This window comes from Phaseolus vulgaris, chromosome 5 (assembly GCF_051622355.1).
Source record: "Phaseolus vulgaris cultivar YP4 chromosome 5, ASM5162235v1, whole genome shotgun sequence".
NCBI classification, from domain to species: domain Eukaryota; kingdom Viridiplantae; phylum Streptophyta; class Magnoliopsida; order Fabales; family Fabaceae; genus Phaseolus; species Phaseolus vulgaris.
In genome coordinates, this window is record NC_143502.1 from 25,899,638 (window position 1) to 25,918,242 (window position 18,605).

The following is an 18,605-nucleotide window of genomic DNA, read 5'->3' on the forward strand; positions in this document are numbered from 1 at the left end:
TAACAAGTCATTCTAATTTAATCCTTAAATTTATGAATCCTTTATTCTTATATCTTATTTAAATTTTTCAATTCTATCTAACTTTTTTTTACCCTATTTTTAGATTCCTAATATCAAATTTAAAAGTGAGATTGACATAGCCTAGGATTCTATCTATAACATTTAACCTTTTTTTATGTCAAGGTGGACAACTTTTAAAGAATCTTTTGAATAGGTTGCCTGGTATATAAGACATTTTAGTATCATTTATAATTTGTGGTCATAAATAATTTATAGGTATGTGTTTAAGTAGACAATATTTATAGAAAATACACATTCTTGCATAATTTAATATATTTTTTATTTCCTTTTCTTGTTCTACTATTAGTATTCTATTAGAATGGCTAACACATTAATTAACTATTCACATGTTTAAGCTTATAATATTTTTAAAATTTAATTACTCTTAATGTGCAGCTCCTATTCCAATCATTTTTAATTTTTTCCGCATTCTATCCAGACTATACTGTAACTGTTTTATTTAAGTTTGTTTAAAAATACGTTGAATGTGGCTCCTTTATTTTATTTTACTAATTTATATATTTTCGTTTTATTTATAAATATATTTTTAAGTACACAATTTTTAGTTTTAATTTGAATTTATATTTATTTTGCATAAAATATATATTATTTTACTTTTATAATATTTTTTAAATAAATGATTAACATGTCAATCTTTATAATTAATATTACAAGAAAATCATTAAATAATAATTAAATTAGATACTATTTTATAGATTAAAAAATTATTGATATCTAAGTAGTTTACATTATTAATAAAAAAAATTATAAAAATAATTTATAAATTAGTATTTAAATTAACTATTAAGGTTTTAGCTACTAATATTTTAAATTTTAACTTAGTGTCTAAAATTAACAAAGACAATATAAAATAATTAATAATTAGTTAAATACTAATCTAAAAAATATTTTATAAATATTTATTAATAATAAAAATTATTTAGATATTAATATTTTTTTAATTTATAAAATAGTCTTTAATTTAATTAATTATTTTAATTTTTAAAATTAGTTTTTATTTAATAGTTTTTTTAGTGTAGTTTTAAATAATGATTATATAAGGAGTAGTTGATTGACGTAAAATGATAATGAGATGGAATGATTAATTATGCATATAGACATGTTCTTGTATTCAAAAATTGAATGGAAAATATAAAATGATTAACACTTGTGTGTATTATGACTAGTTGAATTTTCAAAATATTTTAAATTGTTTTGGGCAATTGATTTGAATGGAAAGTTTTGTTTTTTATCGGTTTTCTTTAACTGTTCTGGAGTGTGGTTCCGTTGAGATAGAGGGGCTCTACTTGTTGATCGCACTCTAACGATCAAGTGACTGAGAGCATTCAAAAATAATAATCAGTTTCAGATCAGAAGCAACGTATTTTTACCGGGATCTCAAACCCATTTTATAGTTATTTCTGTAACAACTTTCACTCACGAGAATATAATATCTACGGAAAGCATAAAACAAAATAGAAAACCACCTGTTCACGTGCATATTTCATGTTTGGGTGCTAACAACACGAAAATATTGTTGGAGATCCCACATCGACTAGAGATAAGGATATTTCATTGTATGTAAGTGGGTGCAAACCTCACCTTATAAGCCGGTTTTATGAGATTGAGTTAGGCTTAAAGTCCATTACTTAAGATGGTATCAGAGCCATTTTGAGCCAATACTAGCGAGTGTTTGTTGGGCTTATCAAGTCACCCACTATCAGGTTGTTATCGAACCACCCATAATATGTTGTCCCGCGCACGAGCTGTCACTCTCGGCGTGAGAGAGTGTGTTGGAGATCCTACATCGACTAGAGATAAGAACATTTCATTGTATATAATTTGGTGCAAACCTTACCTTATAAGCCGGTTTTATGAGGTTGAGTTACGCTACAAGAAAATCATGAAATATAAACTAATTTTAGAGACAAAAAACAATGAGTCGGTAGCAAAAACCTTGGTTGCTAATTAGATACCAATTTAGAAACCATTTAACAATAATAAAAATGAATTTAGAAACCAAAAATTTATTTAATCCCTAAAATGGTCTCTAATTTAGTCATTATAACAACTCATTGTTTTTTGTATCTAAAAATTAGTTTCTATTTGATGATTTTCTCGTAGTGTTAGACTTAAAGTCCATTTCTTAATAAATATTTTGTCCACAAGCACATTTACTCACGGTGCTAACAACTGAATAGAATTTCGTGCACCTTTATTTATGCGTATATATAGAGAGAGATATATATTTAACTAACAACTTTATATTAAGATACGATCAAACTTCTTAATTTCTCTATTTTAATTATTTTCTATCGAGCTTATCAATGAAATTGGGTCGGCCTACATAGTGAAGGTATATTATTTTTTTTATACGGGTTGAGACACCCTTAAATGTTTTTGTTTTAATTAATTTTATTCTTTGCTTAAAAAAAAAAAACTGGATCGACCTAATCGAGCTGATCGTAACCAAACCAAGATCCGAGTAAAGCACTGTTGTCCACTACACAAACTACTATAGTTGCAACAATTTCCTTTTAAGATTATCAATATTTTAAATTATAGTATGATCCTTATGGGAAGTATGAGTTAAAAGTTGAAAAATAAAAACAATAATTGTTATCTCCCCGATACTGAAATAAAAATAAGAAATATTTTAATTATTTAATAATTTTAATAAAATATGATAAAAATATCCAACTTTATAAAATAATTAAAAATATACAACTTTATAATTAAAAAAAATTAGATATTTTTTTCCAGTTTCTTGACTAAATCTGAGAATAATTTTTTTATTCAAAATACTTTGTTGTCCACAGGATGAAAAAGACTTTTCTGGATATGAAAATGTGATTACACACCTCCATAAAGGAATCAAACTGCAGCAATATTTCCGGACGTTTCTAATTAAGAAATAAATCCAGGAAAATGAAGAATTAATAAAATATTATTTAGAAAAAAAGAAAATTAAGTACTATACATTTCAAGCTAAAAATTAACAAATAAAAAATAGAATTAATGAGTGGTAGTAAATGAGTATAAAATACTAATAATTATACTCATAACAATACTTTCTCACTTCTCTCTCTTAGGCAACTTCCTACTCCAATTATTATTTATGTCTCTTATGGTAGTTAAATTCTCTCTCTACAGAGAAACTCTCACTTCAATTCTTCACTCTCTCTCTCTCTTCGATGGCCACCTCTGACTCTGTTCCAGACTCACGTGTCTTGCGCATGCACTACTACTCCACTGACGACGACCAAGGCGAAGATGACGAGGAAGACGATGACCTCGACTTCGACCACACCAATGTCGACGTGGAAGATGAATCGAAGAAGCCTGATACTGTTTCCGATGGCGGTTTCCGGCGGGAGTTCTGGGTGTTGCTGGACCCGCGAGCCAAGTGGGTACAAGAATGGAACAGGGTGTTCCTCCTGGTGAGCGCCACGGGGCTTTTCGTGGACCCCCTGTTCTTTTACGCGCTATCCATAAGCGACACGTGTATGTGCCTCTTCGTCGACGGCTGGCTGGTGGTCACCGTCACCGTGATCCGGTGCATGACGGACACGTTGCACGTGTGGAACATGTGGCTCCAGTTCAAGATGGCTAAACGCTCTTCTTTTCTCGCCAGAGACGCTTACTCCTTGCGTGGTGGCTATGCTCTTCGCTACCTCAAGGATAAGAGGGGCTTCCTCTTTGACCTCTTCGTAATCCTCCCCATTCCACAGGTTACTCCATTCTTCTTCTTCTTCTCTTCTTTCATTTTTAGCATGGCCAAAGACTAAACAGTGTACCAAGTAATTCTCACCTTATCACATTTTTCCTACATTATTAGTACTATAATGATTATAAAGTTAACAAATTTATGGTTTTTCTTTTATAAGTTTTTGACTTGAAGGATATAATTATTTTAAAAATTGAATTTAAATTAGTGAAGAGTGTTTTGAGAAAGTGATAATTTGAGGGGTGGAGTGAAGTTTAAGTTTGGGACAATAGGAAGGGATAAAGGATACGACAAATTGCATGCAACTGCTTGTTGTTTTTATGCATGAGGACTGCGATGGTTACCGGTGTTACACCTCATCATGTGAATGGTTTTTCATGTCATGTCTTCACGTGACTGTGTTTAATCTTTAGGTGTTTTTGGTATATTACTGATGTAGAAGGGTAGATTGTGAAATGGAGATTATCATATCGTTAGTCATATATAACTTGTTCCTCAAATCAGTTATGCCCAGGGAATTAAAGTATCCTTTCTAAGGGTACCCTTGGAAATAATAATTAAATGGAATGACTATAAGGGTAAGTTGCTAAATTTTAGAGTTAATTTTTTTAGCTGTTTATCTTATGAAGTGGAATCACTCTGCCTAATTTGTATTTGTTTCTTCTTAAAAAAAGTTACACTCTATTTATAGACATGACCTTTCATAACTTAAAAAAAAATGCTATTTTAATATGAACTCTTAAAAAAATTCCTAAAAGTTTTCAACTGAAAATTATTTCTTTGACATCTGCATATTGAAAGTATCAGTTTACAACCTTTCAAACTTTCTTATTTTTTTATAAGCTTCAGTAAAAGATTATTTCCCCCTTAAATTTTGAGCAATTATAATTTTGAGCAATTAAATCTTAGATTGTCAACATATGTATTAGAAGAAAATCCTACTCCTTTGAGTTTGTCGCGACTCTTTAGTGGGCTGTGGGGGGTTTATGTTATGCTAGTAAGTAGGTATGTTTTGGAATATAGGTTGGGACACTTTTTGTTGATAAAAAAATTAAATATAAATTAATTTTAGAGTAAAAAGTTAAAATAATTAGTTAATATGTTCACAAAGTTAGATATCATTTAAATACTAAAAATCATTTATAGTTAATTAAATATTAATTTAAATTTTTTATTATTAATAATAAAAATTATTTTAAATACTAATAATTTATTAGTCTCTAATAATATTTAATTTAGTTGATATATTAATTAATTAATTTTTATTTAATAATTTTTTGTTTAGTGTATATCTTTACGTACAAGTTATTAGATATACAAATTTTGTATCAACACCACTTTTACTATTAATTCTTAATGTAAGTTAAAGTAATATTTGTGTTTTAAGGTTGTCTTATATGAATTGAATCATCTTCGAAGAGATTATTCTTATGTATATATTGTTTGATAAAAAAAAAGTTAAAGTAATATTTATTAAACATAACTTTTATTATTAATTTTTAATATAATTTGAAGTTGTGTTTATTAAACACAATTTCTTTCTTTTATGATATGTACATTTTAATATTTATGTTCAGTTTTGACATGAACTTGCATCTTAAAAAAACGAAGTTTATTTGACTGCATAGTATGATCACCTAATGCGTTAAGCAGTACATAGTTGCATGTTTTTATCTAAAGGACATATGCAAGAATTGGTATATATATTTCTTCTATTTGTTTATAATTGATCACAGATAACAAAAATAATGGATCTAGTTTTGCTTTGAATAGAGAAACATACTAATAATGTATTTCTTTCCAAATTAATATTTACATTTTCTTCTTCTGATATGCAGATTGTGCTGTGGGTGGCAATTCCCTCTCTTTTGGAGAAAGGATCGATCACGTTGGTGATGACAGTGTTCTTAATCATGTTCCTCTTTCAATATCTTCCCAAAATTTATCATTCCGTTTGCCTCTTGCGTCGCATGCAAAACCTCTCTGGCTACATTTTTGGAACCGTTTGGTGGGGCATCGCCCTCAACATGATCGCGTATTTTGTAGCTTCCCATGTAAGTCTTATGCACCTTAATTTCTTTTCATGCAATGTTTATCTCTATATAGTATGCATCTATTATCAACCAATGCCTCTTTTTTTTTTTCTTTTTTTTTCTTTTTTTTTCCTTTTCAACTGTTTTTGCTAGCTTCGGCCACTTTTGGATACTCACAAAATCAAAATATCTCTTGCACATCTGCCAAACTCCTCATAAAAAACATATTTTTGTTAATTTACACGCTTCACTCAAAAAAAACTTACATGACTACACAAACGTTAATATCATAACCCAAACAATATTTTTAAGTTTTGGAAAAAAATAAGCTTAAAATATACCACTACAATAAAATCATCAAATAGAAATTATTTTTTAAAAATAAAATTAATTAGTTACAATAGTAACTAAATTAGAAATCATTTAAAAAAAATTAGTTTCTAAATTGGTATCTAATTAGCTATCAAGATTTTAACTACCAATTATTTAGTTTCTAAATTTGGTAGTAAAAACTTTGGTTACTAGTTAGATATCAATTTAGAAACCATTTAACAATAATTGAAACTAATTTAAAAACTAAATATTTATTTATTTTAAAATAATCTCTAATTTAGTTTCTTATATTTAGGGTTTAGGGTAGTTAATATCATAACACAAAACCCTAAACCCTACGCTAAACCCTAAACCATAACAAGAGTGAATATAAAAGAACATAAAATACTGTTTTTATATCTTTGTTCATGTGCGTTAGCAATGTTTTTTAAACGAATTCCCTGTTGTTAATTGGCTCCTTAAAAAAAATACAAAACTGATTCTCAGTGTGTGTAATTATCCTAATACTTTTATATTATTATATTCATTTTACACTTAAATAAATTATTATTTCATTATAATATAATATTTTATTTAAAATTTAGTTTTAGAATAATTATTTTAATTATTTTCTGTATGAAACAAACTTTATTCTTTACTTCTAGAGTCTATGTTTCATTGTTAACAACAAGGGAAAAGATTCCAATTTAACAAATCTGGATATAAATTCTTTCTCCCCTTATAACTTTCCAAAATTCTATACTTACATTTTCTTAATAAGACAATTTTGCTGAACAAAGCTTCAATTATACCAGAGGAGTTTACACTAAATAGCCAACAAATAAACACGAGTATTCACCAAAAAGTAGGGGATATAGAGGTGATTTAAGTTCTGGTGGGTGCTGATATTTTCACATCCATTAAAAAAACATCTAGCCGACAATTTTCAATAATAATATTTGTTTTATTTTTAATTTAAAATTTAATATGTATTATTATATTATGAAAGGGGATGATAAAGAGGATATCATTGTTTTTAAAGAATGTAGTACTGTTTCTTCTTTCTAGACAAGAAACTTGACTTAAAGCAGCACTTTATTTTTTTGAATCAAAAGTTAATCAATATATACTGGACTTGAAAAAGGTTACCAATAGTATATCTGAGTTTCTTGATCAATGCGCTGGCTGATAATAAAAAGTTGATTAATCACAGCTTAAATTTTCGACACGTAATCAGTCTATGGTCTATGTAGGTCAACAAGTAGATAACCATTATTTTCAAGAAGGAATATGAACGGCTATAGAATCAACATTACTCTTTCAAAGTTCTTCACAAGAAATAAAAAAATGTAATAATTTTTTTTGAGCTGAATAAAATATTTATAAATTTTTTTTCTACATCTCAAGAAACATATATGTACATGTAAATTAGATATAGATTTTTTTTATCAGTAGCAAAGAATGAATTAAATAATAAATTAATTATAGATAAAGGATACATATATAAATTAATAAAAAAATAATTAATATTCTCTTAAATATTGAAAATAAAAATTAAATGTTTTTTTTAAGAAAAACAAGCTTGAAAAAATAAATAGAAAAAGTATCTATAAATAGACAAAATTCCATCACTTTTTATTCCCTATAAGCATAGCTAGATAGAACATATTTTTAAGAAGTCCTTACAAAAGAAGACAATTAAAAGATCACATGAATTACATTTCTTTCCTAGGTTAAAATCAACTTTCATGTTTAAATTTATTGTGTGAAGTGTATAATGTTTATAAAAAAGAATCATTCTAACAATGCATAATTAGCAGAACTTACATCTTATAGTTTTGTCTTAAGTAGTTCAAGTTTTGTGTATAGGCAGCAGGGGCATGTTGGTACTTATTAGGGTTGCAAAGGGCAGCAAAGTGTTTGGAAGAACAGTGTGCAAAAACAGCTGGTTGTGGCTTGAGGACACTGTGCTGCAAAGAACCTATATACTATGGAGGCACTAGCATTGTAAGGGACAAAACCAGATTGTCATGGGCTGAAAACAGGGAAGCAAGGTCTACTTGTTTGGACAGTGCTGATAACTACGACTATGGTGCATACGCATGGTCTGTTCAACTAGTTACAAATGATAACAGATTGGAAAAGATACTTTTCCCTATCTTCTGGGGCCTAATGACTCTCAGGTACCTACAACCATTTTTTTGTGTGGTCCACTGTGCATGATTTCGCATATGCTTTATTTGACCATCCTTTTTTTGTTTTACATACCTTTATCTTGCTCTTCTCGAGTTGTCACCTCTCAAAATGACACTTAAAAGCTTCATTAGAAATAATCACACCCGTGTCCATATATGGTGTATATTCTTAGCTTAAAGTTGCTAAATTTGCTGGTTAATTGCAATGGACGTTTCAACAATACCATCAATTCCTGGACCATTTTTCTTATTAAATCTATTTTAATTGTGGAAGGTTTTGGCACAGTAGTTTCTGAATTTAGAGAAATATTGAATAAAATTTTGAAATTGAAATGATACTATAGCCTTTACTCAGACTTTGGCATGAACTAATAGTAAGTTATAAAAAAATAGAGATTGGTATTATAATAGAAAACTATATTTATCAAGAACTAAATGTAAGGATATATGTCATATTTTTCCAATTTCAATCACCATCGTGATAATGTCTCACAAATTCTCGAACTAAAATGGAGATTTTACTCTATTTTCCGGCTGCTTTTTTTTGGTTCTTATATTTTAATACAAAGTAAGAATTTTCCTTTGAAATCAAACAGAAAAAAACATGTATATGATATTGGGGTCACACAATTATTAGGTATATACAATGCTAATATGGTCACATGGTACATGTATTTGAGCGTCAAGAAGATCAAATCAGAGTGTTATTATATGCATGTTGATGTATAGTTGTTGCTTCATAGTTACTCTAACATAAGATCCTCCTCTCACTAATTTCTTAATGGTTGATGTGAATGGTTGATGTGACCAGCACTTTTGGGAACCTAGAAAGCACACCGGAGAGGCTAGAAGTGATTTTCAACATTATTGTGTTGACTAGTGGCCTCCTTCTCGTGACCATGCTGATTGGAAACATCAAGGTGCATATACATATACATACACGATAAACATGGTCACACAATACAAAACTATTCAACTGTTGAATATTTGATTTTTGGGTAGGTGTTTTTGCATGCGACAACATCAAAGAAGCAAGCAATGCAACTGAAGATGAGGAACATTGAATGGTGGATGAGCAAAAGGAGGTTGCCACAAAGTTTCCGGCAGCGCGTGAGAAACTATGAGAGGCAACGTTGGGCGGCAATGCGAGGGGTTGATGAATGCCAAATGATAAAGAATCTCCCTGAGGGACTAAGAAGAGACATCAAGTACCATCTTTGTTTGGATTTGGTGAGACAGGTAAGCTCACCAATATTTTCATCTCATATTTTTCTCTCATTTTCGTCAAAAAAATTATAGATTTACTTCACTTAATTATAAAGCATGATATACTGTTTTTCACTGCTTCCCATAATTTCTGATTGGTAAACCGACAAAACCTTTACATACTGCACAAATCACGATCATTTGGCTTAGAGGTCACACCAATAGGGTTGTGTATTGTTCGAATTTTTTCAAAACATTGAATCAAATTAAACCACTATAACAAAATGGTTCATTTTCTTAAATTTTTTATGATCGAGGTGAATGTTAGCACTACGTTTTTCTTGGAATATCAGACTGAATTGAATCATTTATAAAAAGTATTCAGTCTAAATTCAAATGTTTAGAGAAATGGTTATATATATATTTTTCTTAAACGGTTCAGTTATATTTGGTTTTGCATATATATATATATATATATATATATATATATATATATATATACCTATTTTATCAAAAAATAAAATAAAAGAAATATAAATAATTTAAGGGATAATCTAAATCACTACAAGAAAATCATGAAATAGAAACTAATTTTTAGTGACAAAAAGACAAAAAATAATTAGTTGTTATAGTGACTAAATTAGAGACCATTTTAGAGACTAATTTTTTTATTTATTTCTAAATTAGTTTCTATTATTGTTAAATGGTTTCTAAATTGGTATCTAATTAACAACCCAAGTTTTATTACCAAATTTATAAACTAAATAATTGATAGTTAAAACATTGGTGGTTAATTAGATAACAATTTAGAAATTATTTAATAATAATAAAAACTAATTTAAAAATCGATTTTGTTTTTTAGTTTCTAAAATGGTTTTTAATTTAATTACTATAACAACTAATTATATTTTTTTATCTAAAATTGATTTTTATATCACGTTTTTCTTGTAGTCACTTTTGTACCAAATAAAATAAATAAAAAATTAAAATCACACAAACTTACCTATTCCAAACACACAAAAGAAAAAAAAAACCCTATTATGATCCAAAGACAAAATTCCAAAAAAAAACCTTTACAACAAATAAAACATGTATAGGTACTTAGTATACATTTTTTTCATTCAAAAGCTTAAAACATACTTAACCACCACCACCACCTAACACGACACCCATTGTAAACTTAACTTGGAAACATTGAAATATTAAATGTCAAATCTATGAAATCCGTCAAAATTAGGGAAGGGGTAAGCTTTTTAATGTTTTTTGTTTGTCTTATACTTATAATTGATTGCGTGATTGCGTGAATTTTAGTTTTTGTATTTGTGTAGAGTTAGTAATTATGCCTAACTAACACGTACGATTCTGTTTCTAAAGAGTTGAGTTGTACTCGCAGTACTATAATAACAAAATGACAAAAAACCACTGAAGGAAAGATCAACCGATTCACGTCACCAAACAAACTAAAATCATTGGGTTGTATTAATAGAGACCCATGTAAAGGTTTGAATGCTTATGCCTTAACATTTGTTCAGGTGCCACTGTTTCAGCATATGGATGATTTGGTGCTAGAGAACATCTGTGACCGTGTGAAGTCCCTTGTATTTACAAAAGGAGAAACAGTGAGTTCTACTAATACCTTTATATTCTATTACACAAATTGTTCTACTATAAACTATAACTTAACCTAGAAAAATGGGATTTTTATGAAATTGGTGTAGTTTCTATTCCTTATTAAAATTGGATTTTTTTTAAATTGAGAAAGTCATCTCAACATCTTACTACTTTAGTTCAACATAAGTTGTGTGATTAATTGTCACGATTTACTCAATTTTAAAACATATTTTCTTTTGATAATAATTATTTTGTGAAAAACACAGGAAAAATAGTGAATTAGAGGATGTGTTGCATGTATACCTCTCACATGAAAGAATGAAATTAGGTTATGATTATGCATGGTGCATGCAGATAACGAGAGAGGGAGACCCAGTTCAAAGAATGTTATTTGTAGTAAGAGGTCACCTTCAAAGCAGCCAAGTCCTACGAGACGGGGTGAAAAGTTACTGCATGTTAGGCCCAGGGAACTTCAGCGGCGACGAGCTTCTTTCATGGTGTTTGAGAAGGCCCTTCATAGAGCGTCTTCCACCGTCATCAAGCACCTTGGTAACACTTGAAGCCACGGAGGCATTTGGGCTAGAAGCAAAGGACGTGAAGTACGTGACACAGCACTTCAGGTACACATTTGTGAAGGAAAAGGTTAAGAGAAGTGCCAGGTATTACTCCCCAGGCTGGAGAACTTGGGCTGCAGTGGCCATTCAATTGGCTTGGAGAAGGTATAAGCACCGTTTGACTTTGACATGTTTGTCCTTCATAAGGCCTCGCAGACCTGCCTCAAGGTGCACTTCCATGGAAGAGGATAGGCTTCGTCTGTATACGGCTTTGCTAACCTCACCAAAGCCTAACCAGGATGACTTTGACTGCTGATCATAACCATGCAAACTGCACTGCACTTATATGTATATGGATCTACACTTTCCTTAACTTAAATAAATTAAAGGCTAATGTATGATGTTTATGTCCAATTCCCATATGCTTTTGGTATATTATAGGTACTTTTCTTTCACTTTTTTTTATCAAGCAAATATACATATATATTAAATTTCTTCCTACCCTCCATACTTTCTAAATTATCAAAAATCTATAATACAGATTTGTATTTTGAATTCTCCTATTCAAAATACTAATTTTATTCTAGATCCAGAATAAGGTATTTTGAATTATACAATTCAAAATATATTATAATTTGGATTGTATAATTTAGAATACAAATTTTGTAGTCTTATCCGGATTGGTTCTATATGCAGGTCGATTTGGTAAAGAAGTTTCAGGAATAAAATTAATTTGATGTTTAATACCTCTTAAAGGTGGTAAACCTTTAGGAGGGAGGATCTTGGAACACATTGTGGAATTCATTTGACAAAGACTACAAACACTTATAACTACAAACATTTTTGTGAATAAGCTATAAATACCACCTTTTGAGCCATCATTACCTTTTTTATTTCCTTAGGAGAGATGAGAAGGCTCGTTTTGATAACATTATGTTTCTTTCCTTTCTTTTCATTTTCTCTTTTTTGTTTTATTTTAAGTTGGTCCTTTACCGTTTTTTGGAGAGAGAGATTTTAGTATGACCTTATGTCCCTGGAAGTGAAAAGAAATTTTGTTAGTAAGGCCATCATGTAAATTTTTTTCATCATATTGCCAAGGTCTTCCTAAGAGAACATGTGTTACTTCTTATGAGGACTTGTTTATTAACAATCAATTCACCCTCTTCACTAAGCCCTTGTAATTTATAGGGTTTTGTATGAGAGATGGTGGGTAAGGCAAGTTTCTCCACTACTCTTGTACTTGGCACATTAGCACAACTACCCCCATCAACTATCATGGTTCTTTTACTAGGGAAATTTGCAGCAATGTGCCCAAAACTTAGTCATTTAAAACATTTTCTACTTTTTTTTTATCAGCAATGAATAAAATAATTAATGGGACACTTCAGGGGTGTCCCAACCCTTATACAAAAACTTCTACAAAGATACCAGGCAGAAAGATATACAAGCACAAAGGCCTAGATCTTTATATGAAAAGACAAAGCTTTAAACCCAAAAAAAAGACACTGTCTAACAGACCCCTATCTTCCATGAAAGCTGACTGAACATCGTCTATAACCAAGTGCATGACGACCTTCATACGACACGACAAGACCTTGGAAATGATTTTATACAAAGCTCCCACTAGAGATATCGGTCTGAAGTGATCGATCATAACAGGATCTTTCACTTTGGGGATAAGAGCGATGAATGACGCATTGCATCCCTTCGGAAAGCTCCCAGATTCTTCAAAAGCGTATACAGCTTCCATGATTTCCTCCTTTAAGGTCTCCCAATTACTCTTGATGAAATTAAAATTAAAGCCATCTGGGCCCGGGCTCTTAGATCCCTCACACAGCCATACTGCAACCTTTACTTCCTCCTCAGAGAAATCGTTTACCATTTTCAAACTCACCGCCTCTGGAAGATATTTGAAGTCCACGTGACCAAGCCTAACACCATGAACCTTTGTTCAAACACTCGCTTAGCTTCCTTACGCACAGAATCTGGTTCTTCGCACCACTGATTGTCTATTTCAACACCTTTAACTTCATTCCTTAATTTTCTCCACCTAATCATAGAATGGTAGAATTTGGAATTAGAATCCTCATGCTTAAGCCAAGTAGATCTAGCTTTCTGCCTATTTAAAGATTCCAGTTTTTTCTCTACCACTTTCCGTTGACTGAGTAGCTCCAATCTTATCAAATTTTCATCCTCCAGTAAGTCACATTCAACATCCCTTACATCAAGCTTCTCAATCTCCATCACGATCCTACGCTTACTCTCCTCAAGGTTTCCGAAGACACACCTATTCCACTCCTTAAGATCGCCCTTCAACAACTTCAATTTTTCTTTTAACCTGAACATTCTGTTTCCCTGCACCTCGTAATTGTTCCACTTACTCTTTACTAAATCTTTGAACCCAGATTCCAACAGCCAAGCATCTATTGTTTTAAACGGTCTAGGACCCCAATCTTTAACCCACGATTTGGACACAACAGCACAGTGATCTGAGACCTCCCTCGGTTGTATATATTGTTTGCTCAAAGGCCACAATTGTAGCCACTCCATGGAGACTAGAAATCTATCTAGTCTACTTTTGGCAGAACCATCTGACTTGTACCAAGTGAACTTCTTACCGACAAGAGGTAACTCCACCAACACATTCTTATCAATGAACTCATTAAAATCTCTAATTTCCCTCTTCTGACTGGAAAAACCTCTAACACCTTTCCTTTCCTCTATACTCCTAACCGCATTAAAGTCCCCGCATCAACACCACACTTCATTCTGATGAGCCCTTCTAATATTTGATAGAGCCTCCCACATGACTGCCTTATCACTTAAAGAACACGCAACATACACATTAACGATGTTACATATGCAATTCAATTTAGTATGAACTCCAGTAACACCTATATAACCTCTTCCTTTGACATGAGATCTATATTCGAACACTTCTTTATGCGACATAGAGAGAACACCTCCTGCCCCATTCTCTCCTTCACTATGTACCCATCCAATTTTATTATTTCCCCACAAAGCAAAACATCTACTATCAGAGAACTCCATAACTTTGGTCTCTTGAATACACACAAACTCCGCTCCCTTCTTACCAATAATGTGCTTGAGATACTTCACTTTTATTCCTCCCCCTAACCCTCTGATATTTATGTTTACAATAATCATAAACGACTGGCCTTCGTTCCCTTCTTCGACTTGCTCAAAACTTGTCTATCCCTATCCTCCAGAGCCTCTAATTCTTTTAGCATCGTATCTTTATCCCGTGGGCATGTCGTTCCCAACCTTTTTCCTAATTCCCAAATCCTTGCAGGTTCATGTTCAACTGCTTCTTTTCTAATACGATTATTACACTCTACAATTTCAGAATCAGACAAAGCATAAGAGATTGAACTTGACCTGGTGTAGTATCTATTTCCACAATGTAGAGATCCCATACCACTACAAAAAAAAAACGTGTATAATGCGACGGTTATTTTTGTGAAAACTGGCATTTTTAACCGCCGCCTTATACGTCTGTGGCGGTACCGCGTACCGCCAGAATTCTTGCCGCCACAAAGTTTAATGTGGCGGTCAATTGAGAACCGTTGTAGCAGACGCCATATTATGCATTGTATAAAGTGGCGGTTTTAAGCATGTAATTGGCGTCAGTTATAAATGTCGTAATTTTAAAACTGTGTAAACCAATTTTAACATAAATAGTGGCAGTTTTAACCGCCACTTAATATAGTACAATATGCCATTTATAATACACTTTATAACTATCATAATTCGAATATTAAATATTAAATTTTATTTTTAATATTTATAATAGTTCTTTTAATTCTATTTTATAATTTGATTTCCTAATATTATTTAATTTCATATTATAATTAAATTTTAGTACATAGTTAAGTTTCATAATATAATTAAATTATAACATTGATAATATAATTAAAATTGATAAACATAATAATCAAAAGATGACTTCATTCATTCATTAAGAGAACAAAGTTGATAATGTCAAACTAATCCAAACAACAAGTAAATTAAATTATCAAAATATAATTTCTTTCATATTTGAACATAATCCTAATTCTAATTTGTCTTGCTGCCTCCACTTGATCCAATAATATTCTAGTTTGGTGATGGAGCACCACTTCTAACATTTGGTGCCTGAAATAAATTAAAATATATTTAGAGTTAATTTTTAATTTTTAAAAAATAAATGAAAACAATATTATAAAAAAGTTTTAAGGACTGGAAACAATATTATAACATTTTTAGGGCTGTAAATACAATACATGTAAACACAGTACTTGTAAACACAATACCTGTAAACACAATACATGTAAGCACAATACCTGTAAACACAATACCTGTAAACACAATACCTGTAAACAGAAATTCTTCCTGAATAAGACTTGCAATGCAAACTAATGTAGCTGCTAATATATCCATAAGCAACTACCAAAACAAAATCAATATTACCCTTCCCAATTTTTCACAGATAACAATAAAGACAATATAGCAGCAAAGAGTTTGAAACAACTCAATAAATAGGCACATTGGTTTAAACCAATATGTACAAATGTGTTATTTGAAATTCCATAAACTGAATGCCTTTCACTTAGCCCCACTCTTAATCTGAAACTGAAAGTATATAGCCATATAAACAGTACAGTAACAGGGAGTTCGCTATAAATCAGAATAATAATAATCAGAATAATAATAATAATAATAATAATTATAATTATAATAATTAATAATAATAAAAAGTATGAGAACTTTACCATAATCAATTAATAGTCCATGTTTATTTAAGCACCCATCCTAATTGTATATCTTTTTGAAAACTCTTTCTAATTAAAATTTAAAATCATATTAGCCTGTTATTTCATTCAACCTTGAGTAAAAACAAATACTAATTTCAGTCAAAATAAAAGCAGGTATAGATTGAAAGAGTTTCCATACCTTGTTGTTAGCAATTTCCTTGGCCTTTTCCTTAGCAATCCAATCATCCAACAAAGAAAGCAACTAATTAATCAATTTCTAACAGCAACTAAAATGAAGTTAAAACCTAACAAAACCAAACCAAAGCAGGACAACCATTGCAATCATCTCCGCAACACGCTTCCTCTTTCTATTCCTCCAAAGTTTCTTTCGTTTAGACTTGTTTACTTTATTTGCAAGCCTAGCCACAATTGATTTCTCCTTCCATGGACTTGTCTCATCAGCAACATACTAGAGGATACTTTTCAGGGTTCAAACAGTGTTCGTTAAATACCCAACAAAAAACAAAGAAATTGAAACGTTTCTTAAGTTCTGGAAGAAAAAAAACCTATGACTTCGGAGGGTGGCCTTTCGTTGTGAAAATCGCCGCGTCCTCTGCCGCCACGACCAAATCCACCTCTATCGCAACCGCCACCGTCACGGCCACCCCTGAAACCACCACAGTCGCGCCCACTCTTGAAACCTCCACCGCGCCCACGCTTTTAGGGGTATAATTATTTAGTGATCAGAGAATGCAACCACAGAGGATTGACAAGACAACGTTTGAAGGGTTTAGGTTTAGGGTTTTGGGGCAACGTTGATGAAAATAGGTTTTTGAAGAGAGAGGAGTACTTCAATGTTTGGGCCACTATTGGGCTTTCTTGGGACTAAAACACATTGTTATTACGGAGGGAACGAAACGTGGGAGAGTTTTTATTTCGAAGGATAATTATGGCGGTTCTACATGCCACAATTCGAAGAGAGATTATGGCGTCTATGAAATTGTCGTATTATACAGTAAATTGTGGCGGTTTTTAATAACCGTCATATTATAACCGCCACCACATACACGCTTTTTTGTAGTGTACCCCCTTTCGAACGCCACCTCCGCTGCACAGTTCGATCCCCCTACTCCCATAACGCGCGAAGATGGCGTACTCTTTCTGGAGTTTGGTAATTATCCACCATTAAAGGTTCTTCGCTTCCACTACCACTGTTAATCGTCTTCTTCCCCGAATCTCCTCCACATCCTTCCATGGCGATGTTTGTCCGACCATTGATTTGCTCTGATAACGAATTATGTACCCAAAGAGGCGAGCCAGAGGCCCCTTTGCTGCCCTTCATCATCGACTCCAACTGCGGTTGGACCTCCTTCTCACTCTCCGACGTCGACGATAGACCGACTGCCACCACTGGATCGCATGTTCCTCCCATAGGTGTTTCGGAGTTTGGTGCGGTCACAACCCTGTTTTCCGAGTGGGCCTTTGATCCATATTCCCTACATTGGGCCTCAGATAAAATGGGCCTATTATTAAGTGAGTTATATGACTCCACCTGTTTGCCTCTTATTTAGCCCAATGTCCATTACAATTTTATGCCACCAATTCATGGCATAGTCCTCAAACTCCAGGGAAGCTAATTTTACACGTTGATCCTCTTCTACATCATATACACTAAATATTTGTTCTACCTTAACTTTACATCTTAGATAAACATTAGGATCACTATCCCCACTAAAAGAGGGTAATTTTACATAAGACATGGACTTCTTAGGTTGATGATGATGATGACACCTAACTTCATAATTTTGCACTCTCTATTCTTCCTCATCTTTTTCTTGACTTCCATAGTGCATTTGATATCTTGTTTCTCTTCTAGGCTCTCATCTCCTTTCCCAGTTTTGCCTATCTTGTGACTTTTCTAGTCTTTGCAACCTATCCATCATTTGCCTTATATCTTCTTCCCTTTGAACCAAGCTCCTCTTAGTCTCTTCAAGCTCCACCATGAGACTTGCCTTTTGAAGAGAAGGTGGTTTGAATGATTCCCAAGATGACAAGTGAGACATAATTTTGCACAAACAAATTCAAACAGTTAGTTCAATACAACAATGGTAATCACTCTTCTCACGTGTATCACTCGGTTTTTTCTTAAAGAA

At 31.8% G+C, this 18,605-nt stretch overlaps 2 protein-coding genes across 2 annotated transcripts; one reads left to right on the forward strand and one right to left on the reverse strand.

Moving 5' to 3' along the window:
- Positions 1 to 3,127: 3,127 nt before the first annotated feature.
- On the forward strand, positions 3,128 to 12,112 carry LOC137817357 (cyclic nucleotide-gated ion channel 4). The gene is made up of 7 exons (XM_068620644.1): positions 3,128 to 3,791; positions 5,626 to 5,841; positions 8,002 to 8,315; positions 9,139 to 9,247; positions 9,330 to 9,566; positions 11,066 to 11,152; positions 11,499 to 12,112. The coding sequence occupies exons 1-7, from the start codon at positions 3,255 to 3,257 to the stop codon at positions 12,012 to 12,014; spliced, it is 2,016 nt and encodes a 671-aa protein (XP_068476745.1). The 5' UTR covers positions 3,128 to 3,254; the 3' UTR covers positions 12,015 to 12,112.
- A 1,476-nt stretch (positions 12,113 to 13,588) lies between these two features.
- LOC137817353 (uncharacterized) lies at positions 13,589 to 14,749 on the reverse strand. The gene is made up of 2 exons (XM_068620641.1): positions 14,541 to 14,749; positions 13,589 to 14,426 (listed from the first exon to the last, which is right to left on the reverse strand). The coding sequence occupies exons 1-2, from the start codon at positions 14,747 to 14,749 to the stop codon at positions 13,589 to 13,591; spliced, it is 1,047 nt and encodes a 348-aa protein (XP_068476742.1).
- Positions 14,750 to 18,605: the final 3,856 nt, after the last annotated feature.

What these genes read in the sequence shown, in the direction of transcription:
- LOC137817357 (XM_068620644.1), top strand. Translation starts at nt 3,255, where the DNA reads ATGGCCACCTCTGACTCTGTTCCAGACTCACGTGTCTTGCGCATGCAC. An exon ending in TAATCCTCCCCATTCCACAG is followed by an intron (nt 3,792 to 5,625) that starts GTTACTCCATTC and finishes TCTGATATGCAG; the next exon opens with ATTGTGCTGTGGGTGGCAAT. An exon ending in GTTTGGATTTGGTGAGACAG is followed by an intron (nt 9,567 to 11,065) that starts GTAAGCTCACCA and finishes ACATTTGTTCAG; the next exon opens with GTGCCACTGTTTCAGCATAT.
- LOC137817353 (XM_068620641.1), bottom strand. Translation starts at nt 14,749, where the DNA reads ATGGAGTTCTCTGATAGTAGATGTTTTGCTTTGTGGGGAAATAATAAA. An exon ending in ATATGTAACATCGTTAATGT is followed by an intron (nt 14,427 to 14,540) that starts GTATGTTGCGTG and finishes TAATGCGGTTAG; the next exon opens with GAGTATAGAGGAAAGGAAAG.